Source organism: Herpailurus yagouaroundi, unplaced genomic scaffold (genome assembly GCF_014898765.1).
Source record: "Herpailurus yagouaroundi ecotype Mexico unplaced genomic scaffold, PumYag 182, whole genome shotgun sequence".
NCBI lineage: Eukaryota > Metazoa > Chordata > Mammalia > Carnivora > Felidae > Herpailurus > Herpailurus yagouaroundi.
In genome coordinates this window covers 2889637-2905765 of record NW_024412413.1, presented here as the reverse complement: position 1 = coordinate 2905765, position 16129 = coordinate 2889637, and the positions used below count along the sequence as shown (strand labels likewise).

General features: G+C 62.2%; 1 protein-coding gene across 4 annotated transcripts in view; it reads left to right on the top strand.

Moving 5' to 3' along the window:
• TBC1D22A (TBC1 domain family member 22A) overlaps nucleotides 1-15448 on the top strand; it is a 282503-nt gene extending 267055 nt beyond the window's left edge. For 3 of the 4 annotated variants that reach the window (XM_040490525.1, XM_040490522.1, XM_040490520.1), the window contains one exon: nucleotides 13653-15448. In XM_040490525.1, the coding sequence (XP_040346459.1) occupies nucleotides 13653-13699 (47 nt within the window). In that variant the 3' untranslated portion in view covers nucleotides 13700-15448. The remainder of the gene's footprint in view (nucleotides 1-13652) is intronic. The other variant, XM_040490523.1, reaches the window with a different exon arrangement.
• Nucleotides 15449-16129: the final 681 nt, after the last annotated feature.

The window sequence follows — 16129 nt, the reverse complement described above, 5'->3', positions numbered from 1 at the left end:
GGGCCTCGACATCTTTGGGTGTGGCCACCACAGGGACATGCCGCTCAGTGTCCATCCGCCTGGATGGGGCAGTGCGCACCCACGCCTCCCTTAAGCACTCTGAGATCATCAGTCCGATGGCATTCCGGATGGGGCTGCGAGCCCAGGTTCTAGGACAGGGGCCAGAGGTCTCTTCCTGCTGCGCCTGGAGGGGGGCAGGAGGGGTCTCCCCACAGCCTTCCCGGGGGGCACACACCTGCTCACGCACTCCTTCATCCTCAAATACCGCCAGCCAGCCGCCCCCCCGAGAGCGTGGTGCCTACTGAGTATCGCCAGACTGTCCTGCAGCCAGACAGACGGGAATTGGTCAAAAGCGAGGTTCAGGGTGGCGGGAAAAGCGAACCAGTTGTCACAGGATGGAAGAGATAAAAGCAGGTGATGCCAGAGGCAGAGGCGCCGTGACTGTGGCCAGTGTGGGCGCCGGGCATGGCCCACCATGAAGACAGCTCAGAAGAAGGCTGAGAAGTAATGGTAAGACCAGCCCAGTGGCCCCTGCATTCACCGGAACCGGAAGCTGCCAGTTATAAACAGAAAAACATCTCTGCCCCTGAAAATTATTTTGTTCTTTTGAAAACTTTCTGTGGCCATCCTTACGTGTCACCAGCGTTTGTGAGAGCTTCACGTGAGCACAGTTCACTGTTCTTAGAGGATCCTGCGTGCGAGCTGGCTCACCGCCCCTGGAGGTCTCGTCAGAGGACTTGCACGTGCACCGTCTGCCTGTGTCTCACGCACGCCTGTGCCCCGGCATCGTGGGGACCCAGGGGCCCGTGCGCGGTGTGCTCAGAGAGGTGGGGGACACACCTTCACCTTGTGTCACAGTCAGGCTGCACCTGGCATCTTGTGTCTCTGTCTTCCACAGACGCTCTCTAGGTGTCTTCTGTTTTCAGCAATTGTGATGTGGTGGGACAGGGCTGGCCGTGCCAGAAGTGTGTCCCCCTGAGGTCATGTGCCATCTGTCCATAACCAGGATGCCCTGCCTGGGTGCCCAGGCCTGGCTGGTTCCTGAGACCTTCTGCAGGGGGCAGGGCTGCAGTGGAACTTGGGTTGGGGGTTGCTCTGCCATGCGGATGGGAAGGTTGCGTTGGCTGGTTTATAGGGGGGCTCATTCATTCAGCAGTGGGCTGGGCAGGGGAGTGGTGTAGAGGTGAGGCCGGGTAACCCTGTACTCCCCCCTGCCCAGGGGGCTCATAGGCCGGGAGCGAGGGCAGAGCTGGCACGGGTGTCACGGGAGCCCCCAGCAGACGAGTGCTGGCGTGTGTGGAGTCCGGGGGACGCTGAGGTCTCCAGGCTCCAGGCACCTGGGCTTTTAGACTTTTATTGTTTTGAGGATGTGATGGCTTCCCCGGGGGTTCCCAAGAGGGTGGTGAGGCTCATGATGTGGACCCTGGGTGATCACAACCTCCAAGTTCGAGGCTGTTGTGAGCCCTCTGGCCCGGCCCCTTCCCTGTCCGCTCCACAGTGTGGATCTTCTCACCCGCCTCAGATGAGCCCCTTCAGGGTGGGGGCCCACCCCCCGGGGCTGCACCCAGCAGACACCCTGTGTTTGTTTCACGCCTGTTTCTACCTCCTCAGAGGCAGCGAGGGCAGGTCCGTGCTCAAGAGCAGCAAGCGGCAGCCCAGTGCGGGGCACTGAGCTCAGGGCTGCGGGACTGGCCTGCTTGGACTGCCTCCTGCACCTGTCACAGCACCGATCGTGCCCTCAGCACAGCGTGGACACGGCCACGTGGGCCCAGCCCGCTGCCAACCCTTCACTCTGGACCTGAGTGAACACCGGGACCCCTCGTCTGTCCTAAGAGAGTGGGGCCTGGGTCCTGCTGACTTTGGGGGGGGCTTAGCCTGCTGGCTTGGTCATCTGCCTCTCGCATGGCTGTGAAAAGCCATTTGGCAAGTCTGTTCTTCGGCTTCTCATCTGTAAAACGGATATAGTACGTTTTCCTGAGCTTGCTGGATGAAGTGAGAAAAATGTGGGGGGCACCCCAAGATCAGCGTCAGCAGGGGTGTCCTCACTAGTGCATCTCCCGGTCCAGAGCAGGACACCACAGGCCTGGAGCCGGGTGTCCAGGCCCCTCCTGGTTATCCTCACTTGTTCCTGCAGCCCAGGGCTGGGGGTGGGGCCCACCACTCAAGTCAGGGCGTCAGAAGAGCAGTGGTCAGAGCCCTTGGGAGCTCGGCCCCCGGGGCCCTGTGAGCTCCCCTCTTCATAATCCCAAGTCGATCGGCGCCCCGGGACGTCAGCAGACTGATTCCAAGGTTCATATGGAGACACAAGACCCAGAGCAGCCCCCACGATACAGAGAGGAAGACCGTCGGAGGACAGGCGTTGCCTTCTGGGCATCAAGACTCCCCACAAGGCGGCGTGGTGTCCCCAAAGGCAGAACAGACAAACAGATCAACGGAATGGGATCCAGAGTGCGGAAGCGGACCCGTGTAGATACAGTCACCGATCCCTGACAAAGGAGCAAAGACGTTCAGGAGGTGGCACTGAGCAACCAGACATCACATGCAAAAAAACGTAGACACAGACCTTAGTCTTCACAAAAATTAAAAACTAGATCATAGACCTACGTGTAAACCGTAAAGTTTTATCAAAAACTCCCCGAAGATCATGGAGGAGGAAACCTAGATGACCTTGGGTTTGGTGATGACATTCTAGATGCAACTCCACGGGCACGATCCGTGAAGGAAATAATTGATGAGCCGGACAGCATTACAATGAGAAACTTCTGCTCCGTGAAAGATGCTGTCAAGAAAATGAGAAGACGAGCTGCAGACCGGGGAGAAAATCATTGCAAAATAGATCTCATAAAGGGCCGCTGTCCTGAGTATGCAGAGAACTCTTCAAACTCAAGAAGAAAACAACCCAATTAAAAAATGGGCAGAAGATCTTGTGCGGACACCTTACCAAAGAAGGCGTACGGATGGGAAGTCCGCGCACGAGCAGGTGCTCCACATGGCGCACCGTCAGGGAAGTGCAGACGACAACACCGAGAATCGCGTCTGTCAGCATGGCTGGCGTCTGCCTCCCCAACGGCATGCAGCGCTGGTGAGGATGTGGAGCACCGGGGACGCTTGTCCGTGGCCGCTGGGAATGCGGGATGGCGTGGCCACCGTGGAGGATGGCGTGGTGGCTCCTTACCAAGGTGAATGGACTCCTAACATACGACCCAGCAGTTTGCCCAAAGGAGTGGAACACTTACGTCCGCACAGAAACCTACCGACGGGTGTTCATTCGTAATAATCACCGGAACTTGGAACCCACCAAGACGTCCTTCAGCAGGTGAATGGACACGTAAGCTGTGGTCCATCCAGATGATGGGTGTATTCTTCAGGGCTAAAGCGAAGGGAGCCACCAGGCCATGAACAGACAGGGATGAAGCTTAAATGCGCATCAGTGAGCGAAAGACGCCCGCGGAAAGGCCATACGCCGTCTGATTCCTGCTCCACGTCACGTTCCGGAAAAGGCACGACCGTGGAGACAGTGAAAGAACCAGTGATCGACAGGGGTTTGGAGGAGGGAGTGGTGAACGGGGAGCATAGAGGATGTTCAGGGCAGCGAAACTTCCCTGTGTGACATTAACAGCATTGGACGCGTGTCACTGTTTGTTCGTCCAAACCCATGGGACGTACAACACCCAGCGTGAACCCTCGTGTGGGACTGCGGACTCTGGGTGGCCGTGATGTGTGGCTGTGGGACCATCGGTTATGACAGATGCAGCATCTGGTGGGAGATCCTGATAATGGGGGAGGCTGTAGGTGGGAAGTCTCTGTACTTTCTGCTCAATTTTACTGTGAATCCAAAAGTGCTCTGAAAGTATTTTTTTAAGTTGATCGCCGTGGCCCAGGATTCACCCTGCACTCTGACCTCTGGGCCTCGCCCAGTGTGTCCAGCGGGCCCCGGAGCCTTCTCCGTCCAGCTCAGTTGCGGGGGGTCTGCCAGGGCTCCCTGTGCCTTGGCCCGTCTGCACCTGCGTTATTGGTGCCTCCACGGCTAGCCCTTCGCTTCTTGGCCTGCCCACTGTGGGCACGATGCGTATTCAGCAGGCACGCGGCCAGCCCCGTGCTGACCGCTGGGCACACGTGAGGGACCTCCAGTGACCTCCAGGTCCCCGGGCCAGTGCCCCAGCCTCCACCAGCCTCGCAGCCTCCTTGGCTCCCTCTCCTGAGTGGGCCCTTCCCCCTTGGGTCTCGCCCCCCAACCAGGTTAAGGTGCTGCGTGCCCTCTGCACAGTCCCTGTATCCACATGGGACCAGGACACAGGAGACCCCCTCGTGGAGAGTGGTGGACACGCGGCACGTGCCCGGGATCGCATGGTCACCACGGAGCCCCTTCTCGCATCCTCTCGTATCGGACCCTGCTGTGCCCGGTGTGGCGGATGACCTTGTTCTCCCCAGTTTCGTGCTGCGGGGGATGGGGCCCAGGGTCCCGTGGCGTGTGGTCCCCAAGGGCGGACCCTGGGTGGGCTTGCGGGGCTCACACCGTGGGGGTCAGTCACTCCCCACAGCCTCCGAGGGTCCGGGAGCAGCTTCTGGAGCAGCGCGGTCGGGGAGAAAATGGTGGCTTCCTTCACCGGGAGCCCGCGACGCAGACCTGCCGCCTCGGTGCCGTCCCTCTGCACCCGCTCCAGGTGCCCTGAGGCGCTTCCCCGACGTGTGCCCCGCCCTCCGCTCTTGTGGCTCTGGGCGCACCCCCCACGGCCCCCCGGCCTGACCAGGCCGGCGGCTCCCGGTAGGCGCGGGTGCAAAGGCTGGCCTTGGCGGAGCTGAGCCACACCGCGCGTCTGTCCTCCCGGCCTCCCTGGCGGCGGGCAAGTCGGTGTGAGACACAGACCTAAAACAGATTTACGGCGTCCAGCACAAGGAAAATGCCATTTTGCCAGCGAGTCTGAAGTCAGCTGTGCACATCAGTATCACCACCTGTTTAGACGCAGCCGTTGGAGGTGGGATGTGTTGCTGTGGAATGTGCTCGTGCCTGGGCTGCAGCCGCGGCCCCGCCTGACGGCCCTTCTCCCTGGCGGAGAGGAAGCCTCGGTGTCTCAGCCGCCACCTAGGGCTGAGGAGGGTAGCGTGGGCCCCTTTGTGTTGTTCCCAGTTGAGCGCGGGGGGGCTGGGGAGGGCTGGTGGGGGGCAGGGCCAGGGCAGGGGAGCCATGCCCCGCTTGAGACCCTTTTAGACGCCAGGGCGTGCAGGTGTGCAGCCATCAGACATGTGAGTTCAGGGCGTGGTCATGGTGGGGGCAGAGATGGGGGGTGATCTTGGCCCTGGAGGACATCCCCTGGGGAGGGCTGCAGGGGTAGAGAGGGCCTGGCACTGAGGAGGGTTACCGAGGACACTGGAAGGTGGCCAGGCAGTGGGAGGGGGCTTCAGGCACGGGGATGCTGGCGGGGGGGGGGGGGGGGGTCAAGAAGGGGGGGGGGTGAGGGAGGACTGACACGGGGGGACCACTGGGGGTGGTGATTAGGCCTCCTCCTGGACGTGCGTGTCCTTCCCTAGTGGGCCGTCCGCGAGGACACCTCCGCAGTGACATCTTGCCGTGCCCTGTCTGTGGCTAGCCGCCTGGCCCCACGTCCCTCAAGGCGGAAAGGTGCCCACGGGAGGAGGCGACTCTGATCGCCACGCCGGGACTCCGGGTACTCGCTGTGTGCGGACAGGACGCCCCTTGGTGAGTGTGGACACGTGAAGCAGAAAGGCTGCCTGGATTGGGGCACTCGTGCCAAGCTCGTGTTTTCAGGACCCAAATTCTGTTTAGAATTCCTTTTTTGGAAAAGAAGTATCAAATTAACTGTAAGGACAGCATGCCTCCCTGAGCCATTGGGGCCTCAGATCGCTCTACGACGGTGTCACCTTCGATTCTGCACCTCGTGGAAGGCTGTCACCAGCGGGTGGGCCAGCCTGGCAGCTGGCCGTCTGTCCCAGCCGGCTGTCACAAGCTTCTATTTTTAGCCCTGGTTTGGTCCAGAACTTGACAGGATTGTCAAGCTAATAACTGCATTGTCAAAGAAATCAGCTGTCGTAGGTCGGGGGGTGGGGGTGGAAGCGGCCCCAGGGGTAGCTGGGTGCCGGGGGGCCACATCGGGCAAGTGGGTGCTACCCAGCCACTTCTCCGTCCTGGAGGTGAGGTGAGGATGTGACCGTGAGGACATCACAGCATAGCCACCACCCTGGAGAGGGCAGGGAGGCTCCCTTCTTGGGCTGGGTCAGTCACTGGTGGGGACGCAGGAGAGGACTTGGCGGGTCCTCCCGCACGGGCGGGAGCTTGGCCAGAGGACTGGCCCTCCCGAGCGGTGACTTGCGTGTCCACCGCATGTCAGGTTGTGTCCTGTGTTCTTTCATCCGTTGACGTAAAGGGCACCACGTGGGATGGAGAGAGAAGGGCTAAGACAAAGAAGGGAGGGCCCCTCCCGCAGCCGTGGCCGGTGCCCAGAGACCGAGGATCAGGGGGCGGGACAGAGACGTGGTTTACCAGGTCTGGCCCCCCGCCTCCTTGAGGGACTTTCTGGCTCCCCCGGCGTCACCCCACCCACCATCTTAGCCTCCGCTGTCTGACCGCCAGCCCGGGGCTGCAGGGCTCCGGTGAGATGCCCTTCTAGGTTTGACAGGAGAGTGGGGACACAGGACGGGGCGGTGCCCAGCCCCGCAGGCAGCGAGCGCCGTGTGGTGGTCAGGTTCAGGTCTGGGGTGGGCAGCCCCCACGCCCAGCCTGCTTGACTCTGCTTTCTGCAGCCTCAGTCTCCCCTGGCACTGGGGGTGGGGGTCCCCCAGGATCCTTGTAGACATGAGGGGTGGGTGCCCTCAGGGTTGGTCGTCACGGTCGCCGTGCAGCGCGGTGCTTGGCACCAAGTGAGCAACGCACAGAGGGCAGCTTTGTGGTTGACCGACCGCGGATGCACACGACGGCCCTGGGTGGCCATGGCAGGCTGAATAGCAGTCCAGTCCACGCCAGCCACTGCCACGCCTGCTCCCACAGACCTGTGGGGACACTTGGAGCAGGGCAGGCGCTGTCCCCATGGGAAGCGATCCTGGCCCAGGTGGGCCGCCAGGAGCAGACGCGAGAGGACCGCGGCGGGAGAGGAGCCACGCCGTTCCAGAGAAGGTGGCCCAACGGGTCCCGGCTCCCGTGCTCGCCCTGCGTGCCCGCCCCGCCCCTTCCCCGCCCCCGGGGGTGCCCAGCGAGGCCCAGCCCGGAGCTCCCGGCGTCCGTTAGCATTCTCCCCGTGCCGCCGGCACTGCGGCAGACGCCTCAACCCCTTCTGGTATAATTTAATCCGGGCCGCTTTTTTATGTGCTGTTTTACACGTGTACTTACCGAGAACAGAGATTTTATGTTGAATATGGATCAGACCCTAGCAGCTCCTGCACGGGCAGGAATACAAATGACCTGTCCCTCTGCCGGCTGTCAGGGGCCATGGCTTCGGGGGACCATGACCCCCGACCCCTGCAGTGTGTGGTCCGAGGCGCTGCCCGGGAGCAGGGCGGGCGGGAGGCCGGCTGCAGTGGCCCGACCGGCCCTGTGCTCACAGAGGGCGCACGTCAGTGCCTGGGGGACACGGGTACCGATCCACCTTCAGCTGTGAGTAGGCGTGGCAGTGGTGGCCTGGTGGTGGCAGCGGTGACAGCATGGCAACGGGCTCCCGCGTGCCAGGCATCGTGCCACCCGGGTGTGCTGACTCCATTCTCAGCACAGCCCTGCGAGGGACTGCTCCTGTGTCCTCCGAGGGGCCGTGAGTAGTGCCCGGGACCTCGGGTGTGGACAGGATGACGGTGACGCGGCCGACGCCTTCCTGTAGCACCTGTTCTGCAGCCGGCTCAGCTCTGACACGCAGGCCCTCGAGCCTGGAGGCGGTCCCGGTCACAGTCCCCACCTCCTAGATGAGGGGCTCAACTCCCGGGGTTGCCGGCCACCTGGGCTGTGGCCTCGCCTTGCGCTGTGGGTTCCAAGCCACCCAGGGCCTGGCTCCAGGCGTCCGGCCTGCCTGTGCCTTGGTCTCCTCCCCCAGAAGACTGGCTGGCAGGTGCCCAAGGCCCACCCACCAGCAGCCCCATGCTGCTGCCCTGCGCCCCCAGGCCCCCCCCCCCGGGTGACACCAGGGCCTGCCTTGCAGATGGCCGGAGTGCCCAAGCCATGAGGTTTTCTAGCCAAGCTGCACAAATCGAACGTCGGAATGTGGATGGAAAAGGGAGTTAAACCAATTAGCCCTGCTACCTGACTCGTGTGTCAGCGAGGGACTCCTGTTTCTTCCTTCCCAGTTAAGGGGAAAGATAATAAGGGTTGGCAAATGGGCCCTTTTAGCCCCGTCGTGATTAATTTATTCATCTCTGCGAGTTGGCAATTTGTAAACCCCTGACTCGAACAGCTTTTAAGCTGACCTCTGTGTGCTCTGTGCCACACGGAGGAGCAGGCGTCGATGTGTTCCGCCCTTCCCTCTGTCTGTGGGGGCCTTCTGGTATGTTCTCTCTGCCAGGGGGTCCACGGAGAAAGGCACTGGTCCACGCCATCTGCAGGCCAGGCTGCTCACCGTGGGTGGGGGGTGGGGGGCAGTAGGCACAGCTGGAAAGTGGGATTCTTCGTGTTCCTCAGAGCAGGGCCGTCCTGTGGAGCGTCATCCCTGCCATGTGGGAAATCTTGAATTTTCTGGTGGCCTCACAGAAGTGGAGAAAACCAGGGGAAATTAGCTAATATTTTATTTGACCCAGAAATCGGAAATACCATCTTTCAACCTGTAATCAACATGAGCACTATTAAGAAGCACTTTACAGATTTTGTGCAGACTTCCTACTAGAAGCCCGGAATTTGCTCTCTGTGATGGGTACCTGAGGGGCTCTGTGGTGGCCGGGCTGACGGGAGGCCCTTCTTCCTAGAAGTCTGGGGTGCGCTCTCCATGACGCACACCCATGGTGGCTGGCGGACTGGAGGGCCGGTCATGACTGCGCAGGACCGAATGTCTTGCATTTCGTGGTCACGTACCTGTCTGTAGCCCGGTCCTCACCTCTGCACATCCTGGCTCAGGTGCCCCTTCAGGCTGGGCCCCTGGGGGCAGAGCTGCTGGCTTTTGCTGCGTTGTGCTGGGCACACAGGTCACGCTCGGTGCGCAGTCACGAGCAAAGGGACGGACGGATGGATGAGGTCAGGAGCGTCTGCCCTTCCTGGGTCCTTTCCTGTCCTTTCTCGCCCGGTGGCTCCTGACTTGCCATTCCAGCGGGAGACACCTGCTTACGCCTCCACCGGGTGCTGGCCACACCACTTCCTCTCTTCCGCAGACAGACCCAACTTCCTGTCGCCCAGGGAGGGCCAGACACCTTCACTGGCCAAGGCGTGTGTTCTTGGGGCCTGGAGCCTGGAGCCCTGTGGCCAAGCAGCTGGGCAGCGTCCCCCCGAGCGGCCCCGGATCTGTCAGCTGCAGGGGGAGGCCGAGGGGCTTGCAGAGAGAGCCCCGTCCAGGTGTGATCCAGGCACAGAGCAGAGCGATGGCTCGGCCCCTGTCTCTGGTGCACCTAACAGCTTATGCTCGGTCGCTCCTTGGGAAGATTTTAAGGTAAACATAACTCATTCTGTACCTGACGTCAGAACTTGAAAATCTGGGCCAAAGAGGCCGAGAAGCAGTGTCCTCTCCTGTTCACTGGCGGCCTCAGGGTGACCAGCCTCGGTGCCACTGCGCAGGCTCAGGGCCTCCCCGGGTCCACGGCTGCGGGTCAGCACCTGGGATGCATTTCCTCCCTCAGACATTTGTCCCCCGAACCCGCTGCGTGCCTGCACTGCCCCTCTGGGCGGACCATCCAGCGAGAATTGCATTTCTTGTTAAACTTACCTGCTAAACTATCTGTGTTTCCCACGGATGATCACTTATTTATCAAAACTGCTGCTCCCGCCACTACCACTCTTACTTGGACCACGAGCGGTGACTGTGGCGACGATGACCGAGTGCTAACGGGGACTGAATCCTAGGAAGGCCCCCGTAGTGGCGGGTCCTCGCAGCCGCGGGGGACACTTAGTTTGTGCTTTGTACCTACGGACACTGTCACGGGCACTCTGCACGCATTCACGACCCAGGGAGGGAGGGACGTTCTTGTCCCCGTTGACACATGAGGGTTGAGGTACAGAGTCGGGAGGCTCGCCCAGGGTCGTGTGACCAACCGAGGCAGGACTGGGATCTGAGAGCCCCGTTGGCGGGCAGGCTCACTGGGCCGCCAAGCGCTGACACCGAGCGCCACCACGGCCCGGACGTTTTGTTTCAGGGGTACAGGGATGCCTGCACTTAGACGTCACAAAGGAGGCCGGTCACCCCGTGGCAGAGGGCCGTGGGGTCATGACGGCAGCAGAGCGGGGCTTGGATCCAGGTCCTCTGACGGCTGAGCCGTAGCTTGCCGCTCCCTCGCCCTGCCACTTCAGCCCACGCTCCGGGGAGCCTCCGCAAGGGGCCAGCCAAACAGGGAGCTCTGGGGGCTTGGGAGGGGCCCTGGCCCACTCTCCTGGAGCCCAGGTGTGCTGGCGTGTCACCACCGCGTCCTTCCCGGGACACACACGTAATCCTGCTTTGCACGTGGCGGTGTGATTCATCAGGCTGGAAAAATAAAACCCTGTTGGTGAGAAGCACCTGAAGTGAAAACGTTTGCTGTCTCATGTTAGCAGCCTCCTCTTGGAACCCACCCATTTCCAGGTGGAAGGTGTCCTGTGCCGTGCTGTTTGTGGTGGTGAACTGCTGGGAACGGCCATCTCGGGGCTTCTGACCCGCTTCCCCGGGGGCTTGCAACAACACCCCTGCCTGTGCCGGGGCTGTGTGCACCTGGCCCGCCGGTACCTGAGGGGGGCACTGGTGGCCTCCGCGGGGGATGGCCCGTGACAGGGAAGTCTGGCTGCCATCCACAGGCTCACGACGGAACGTCAGGGTGTCCGGAGTGCGGGCCAAGCCGCTCATCATCCCGAGAGGCGGGCCGTTATGTCCAGGCCCACCCCTGGGATTCCGGGCTGGCTGTCCCATGGCTCGACCTGGGTGTTAGTGGGGTTCTGGAGCTCCCCGGCTGATTCTGAGGTGTGGACAGGGCTCAGAAGCGCAGACCTCCAGGTGTGCGGGCGGTGCCCTCCCCGCGGACAGCACAGGTCAGGTGCCCACGGAGCACGTGGTAACGGGCTAGCAGTGAACGGCAGGTGCCCCGGGGCGCACTCTTGCTGCGGCTGTGTTGACAAGCGGCATCTCGCGGAGCACCGGGGAGAGACTTACAGGGACCCGACTCGTCTGATTTCTTAGGACGGCAGCGTCGTGAGCCAACCTTCCTCTCCTTGTCACTTGTCATGTCTGCTCACAGGGCAGGGCGCTGTTGATGGAGCTCCGTTTCGTCTTTCTGCAGTTTGTGGGACGCAGCCCTTCCTGTCCACCGTTGCTTCAAAGGCAGACCCCCCCCCCCCCGCCAGGGAGGGCCGGACCCCTGGGATGTGACCCGCTGACAGCTTCACGAGCGATGGCCCTTTACCTGAATGATGTGGGTAATGCAAAACAGCTCATGGCCAATAACCGTCCGTGCCTCCCGGATCGGAGCCATCTCTGCCCGGTGCATAAATAAGACAGGCCTTTTTAAAGAAGAAATCTGTATTTAAGGACGCGTTTGGCTGTGTTCTTTGCCTCCCGTAAAGGTCACCCGGATAGATTTTTCCTTCTTTAGCATTGCAGGCTGCGAGGCGCTGGGCTTTTCTATTCTCCCTCCATCCAGTGAACCTGGGGGACTAAATTAGATTCTGAAATTGAGTGTGCAGCGGGGTTGGTGAGTTACCGTAATGGGAGGGTATTGCTTCTCACCTCGCAAGTAGCGAGGTCATGATAATATGAAGCGAAGTGGATTAAAAATAAAACCAAAGGTATTTATTTACGACCTGCTCAGAATTGGATTGGCGTCCGTGTAAGTTGCACCTAATGGTGAAAGACAGCAGATTGATGTTGATGTGTCCCTGGGGACATTCTGCCACTGAAATTTGCTCCGTGAATTCAATTTCAAGGCCCCCACAAAGTATCCCAGATGCAACAGGAAATGGGGTTGAGGAAGGGGTAAAGTGGCAGCGGTGAGGCGCCAGTGCAGGCGGGTCCTGGGGGCGGCTCACGGGCGGGGGAGCGCCCTGCACGGCACAGCAGACACGAGGCGCCGCGTGGCTCCGCGCCCAGCCCCTGGCGGGAACTGAGACCCCACTCTGCGGATGAGGAGCCTGAGGCCCCCCACGCCCCCGAGGCGGGCAGTGGCGGGTGTGAGTCCAGACGTGCTGCGGAGCCCGAGGCCTGAGCGCTCCCAGCGCTGGCCCACAGGTGAAGGGGTGGGGCTCGGAGAGGAGGGTCGGCCCAGGGCTGGGCCAGGATGTGAATGGAGCACCTGCCTCTCTCTCGGCAGCCCCTCCTCATGCCTCCCACCCTCTGGTCGCAGCCTTGCGGGGACAAGAGGCTCGGGCGGGTGGGGCCTGTGTGAGTCTCCCCTTCGGCAGGCGGGGGAGGGGCAGCCCCGGTCTGGGGCCCTCCCTGTGCCCTGTTCCCTGCTGGGACTTTGGAGGAGTGGCACCAGCCCCTTGGAACCCCAGCCACCCTTTGGGCTCACTCGGGTCTGGTCTGATGGGCTGGGCGGGTGGGAGGGGCCAGAGCCGGCTGGTATCTGCATGGTGCCAGCCTGCCCCCTGAGAGGGAGTCTGGCCTCCGGCCTTGCCCTGACCCCATGACCCAGGCCCCCATTCCTCCTCCCTGGAGATCCCCCCCACCCGGGAAGCCATCCTGGCCACACAGCCCTCCCCAGTCCTGCTAAACCCCCCTGGGTGCTGGGGCCTGTGGCCCCCAAGACCCACCCCGCCCTTGGTGGTGTCGCTGGTTGCTCTGGACGAGGACTGTGGTCCGTCAGAGGAGCTGATCAGTGTGCAGGGAGGGCTGCGTGTATCGCTGAGGCCCTGGGCCGTGTTTTTCCTGTCCAGCACCTTCCTCCGTATCTCTGACTCTGGTTTCCAAACCGTGGGCTCTTGAGATAGTTCCTGTGTCCTATGGGGGTGGGCTGGGGGCAGCCGAGGGTCTGCAGCCTGGTCTTTCCTGGAAACAGAGTATCAAGTGAAGACTGTGACAGGGGCTCCACGGTGTGTCCCCCCCGCCCACCCAGCAGGGGCACACACCTGTCCATGGTGGCCCTAGTGTCCCTGCTGAAGGAATGTCACCGGAGGCAAAGAAATCTGGGCCCGAAGTCGACCCAGGCCAGGGGGTAGGGGGCCCTACTTCTGGATTCTGCAGGGTCTTGGGCTGGGGTGGCGCACCTGCAGCCAGCCAGCACCCCCCCCCCCCCGCCGCCACCCGGACCAGCACCCGCACCGTGGAGCGCGAGGGGTCCATTCAGAGAGGTCACAGCTGTGAAGCGTGGGTAGCACTGCCCTCCGCGTCCCAGCAGCATCGCCAAAAAGGGATGGGGGGGGCACGTGAGGGCCTTCCTCCTGGCCACGGGGCTTGGGGCCTTTCAGGGTACAGAGGGGAGGGGACGCGATTCACGGCATCTAGGAAGCTGTGAGCCCCCTCTGGCTCATCCCCACTGCTGGCCAGTCCCCACCGAGGGGAGCCCCCGCCCCGCTACTGGTCGCCTCCTCTGACCCGGGCTTGTCTGTCTCCCCCCAGGAGCTGCTGCTTTTCCTTCAGAACCTGCCCACGGCCCACTGGGGTGACGAAGACATCAGCCTGCTGCTGGCGGAGGCCTACCGCCTGAAGTTTGCTTTCGCGGATGCCCCCAATCACTACAAGAAGTGAGCCAGGGCCAGCACAGCCGTGGCTGCGGGCCGGTGGCCAAGGAGAGGCCTTGTTGGAGCGGCCTGCCCTCCAGGGGGCTGGCCAGGCCCCGGGCGCAGGGGAGGGCCGGGGCCTGGCCAGGGGCGCCTCTGTTGCCTGAGATACCAAAGAGAGCCAGGGGGAGGGTCCTGGCCGCTCAGGGGGCCAGAGGTGGGTGGGCGTCTCCCTCCCTGTCCCCGGAGCGTCCTTGCCAAATGACCACCTCCTGGAGCCCCCAGGGCGCGGCAGCCCCGAGAGCCAGACCCTCCGGGAGAGGCCTGCTGTCTGGTGCCAGGGGCAGAAGGAGGTGGTGGCCATCTCATACCTGCTTTGAAATGCAAAAATCCTATTCTGTTGAGTGAAAGAGAATAAAATATAGACAAAATAAGAAGCGAACCGCCCTAACCTGTGAAGTCTCCGTCCCCACAGGGCTTCTGGGCGTTGGCCTTGTTCCTGTAACTGCCGTCACTTTTGCTGTGGCTGTCCCTTCTCTCTTGGTGAGGCTCTGGCTCGGGAGCAGGGGGCAGGAGCGGAGTAAAGGCCCTGCTTTGCATCCCGTCCTCTTCAAAAGGAGCCCTCAGCCCTCAGGAGCCCCTGTGCTGTTCCACCGGGAGGGGAGGGGCTCAGGGCCCTGTGGCCCCGGGGACGAGCCACACAGGCTGAGGCCGGGGATCCTGCGCCCTGCGCTGGGCCCGCAGGATGGGCAGGGTTCGGCCTCGATAATCGGAGCTCTCGTACCACTCGCCTCAGCCTGGCCGCACCTTCCACGTCTCCGGCGGGTTACAGACATGCTTGCTCCCCGCCGTTCGTTGGTCACCAAGCAGAGAGCCCAGGTGCGGAAGGTTCTGGACTGGCCTGCCTGGGGCTCTGCGGGGTCCCGGCACACTTCCACCCGCCCCTGCCTGTGCAGGCGTGTGGCTGGCAGGGACGTGGATGCTCCGAGGCTCTGGGGACAACTCCGACCCCTCAGCCGGGACAGGTCCTTGTCCTTGGCACCTGCTTCTGGTCCTGGAACAGCCAGGCCAGTGCCCCGTGTTTGCACAGCTCGGCGTGAGGACGCTGCGGGGAGGCTGCAAACGGGACTTGAGTACATACACAACGTGTGACACGTGTGTCCTTCTTCTCATTAAAAACATTCCTCGGTCATTACATGTGGTGTGGAAATCAGCACAAAATGCTTTGTGAATGGGAGGTGCTCCCAGGTCAGCAGAGGGCTTGCCTCAGAGCCCCAGCCCCTGGGGTCGGGGGCTCCTCTCCAGCACCCAGCGGCCCTCCGGCTTGCACCCTTTCTCAGCCGGGGCACCCGGTTCCAGGAAGAGCCGCCCATGGCCGTGTGCAGGCAGCCCCTCCCCCACCCCGGCCCCCAGGAACTGCTGTCTTAGCTCAGAGCGCTCCGTGCGGCCAAGGTGTCGGGCCCCCCAAACATCTGCCTCTCGAGGCCGTTTGTTCTTCAAACAGGAGGATCTGCGACTTTAAATGAGGTTCCGCATGGATTTTCCTGTGCTTGTGTGTCTGACCCTGAAGTTGAATGCAGGCTTGTTGATGCGCGAGTGCCTATGAGTCTGAGCAGGTCGATTTGGAACGATTAAAGGGTGTTCTGTCTGGAATACGATGTGTTCAAATGGGAATAAAGATGCAGTGAACCCCCAGCCTCTGCCTGATTCAAGGACTCTCCTAGGGGAGCGGGGGAGCCCAGGGACAGCTGAGGGTGGGGCATGTGTGCCAGACCTGACCCGGGCGTGGCACCCGGTCTTGTCGAATCCCGGGGGGACCTCTCAGGGAGATAGAGGTTCAAGGCAGAGCAGGGGTCAGTCGTACTTGGGTTGGGCCCCAAACCCCAGCCCTGCACCACTGGGGGTCACCTCCAGGCCGGCCTGGGACAGGAGGGGCCTCCCCACCCTGCCACAGCAGACGAGTGCCTTCCGGGACCCGGGATGTAGCCATCCCTGCTTCCTGGCTCCCACCCTCTTGGCCCCGTGAGCCCCAGCTTCTCAGCTGCTTTTACGGTGCCCCGTGCCCCTCGGCACCCCACGTCCGCACCTCCCTCCATGGTGGGGACTCCCCAGGCAGTGCTCTGCTCTCTGCCGTCTTATGCCGTCCACTGGTGGGGTGGGGTCAGGTGCCGTCCCTGGGTGGGGGGCAGGAGACCCTGCCGGGTGATAATGCTCACCCTGCCCCTGTGGCTGAGTACCGCGCTGAGCTGGGGCTGACGCCAGACCTTGTCACTGTGCTCGCGGGACGGAGACGCAGCGGCCCTCCCCGGTTGGAAGGTGGAAGGCTCCGGTGCGGGTCACAGCTCAGAGCTGGCCACCGCTACTGTTCGTAGTCGC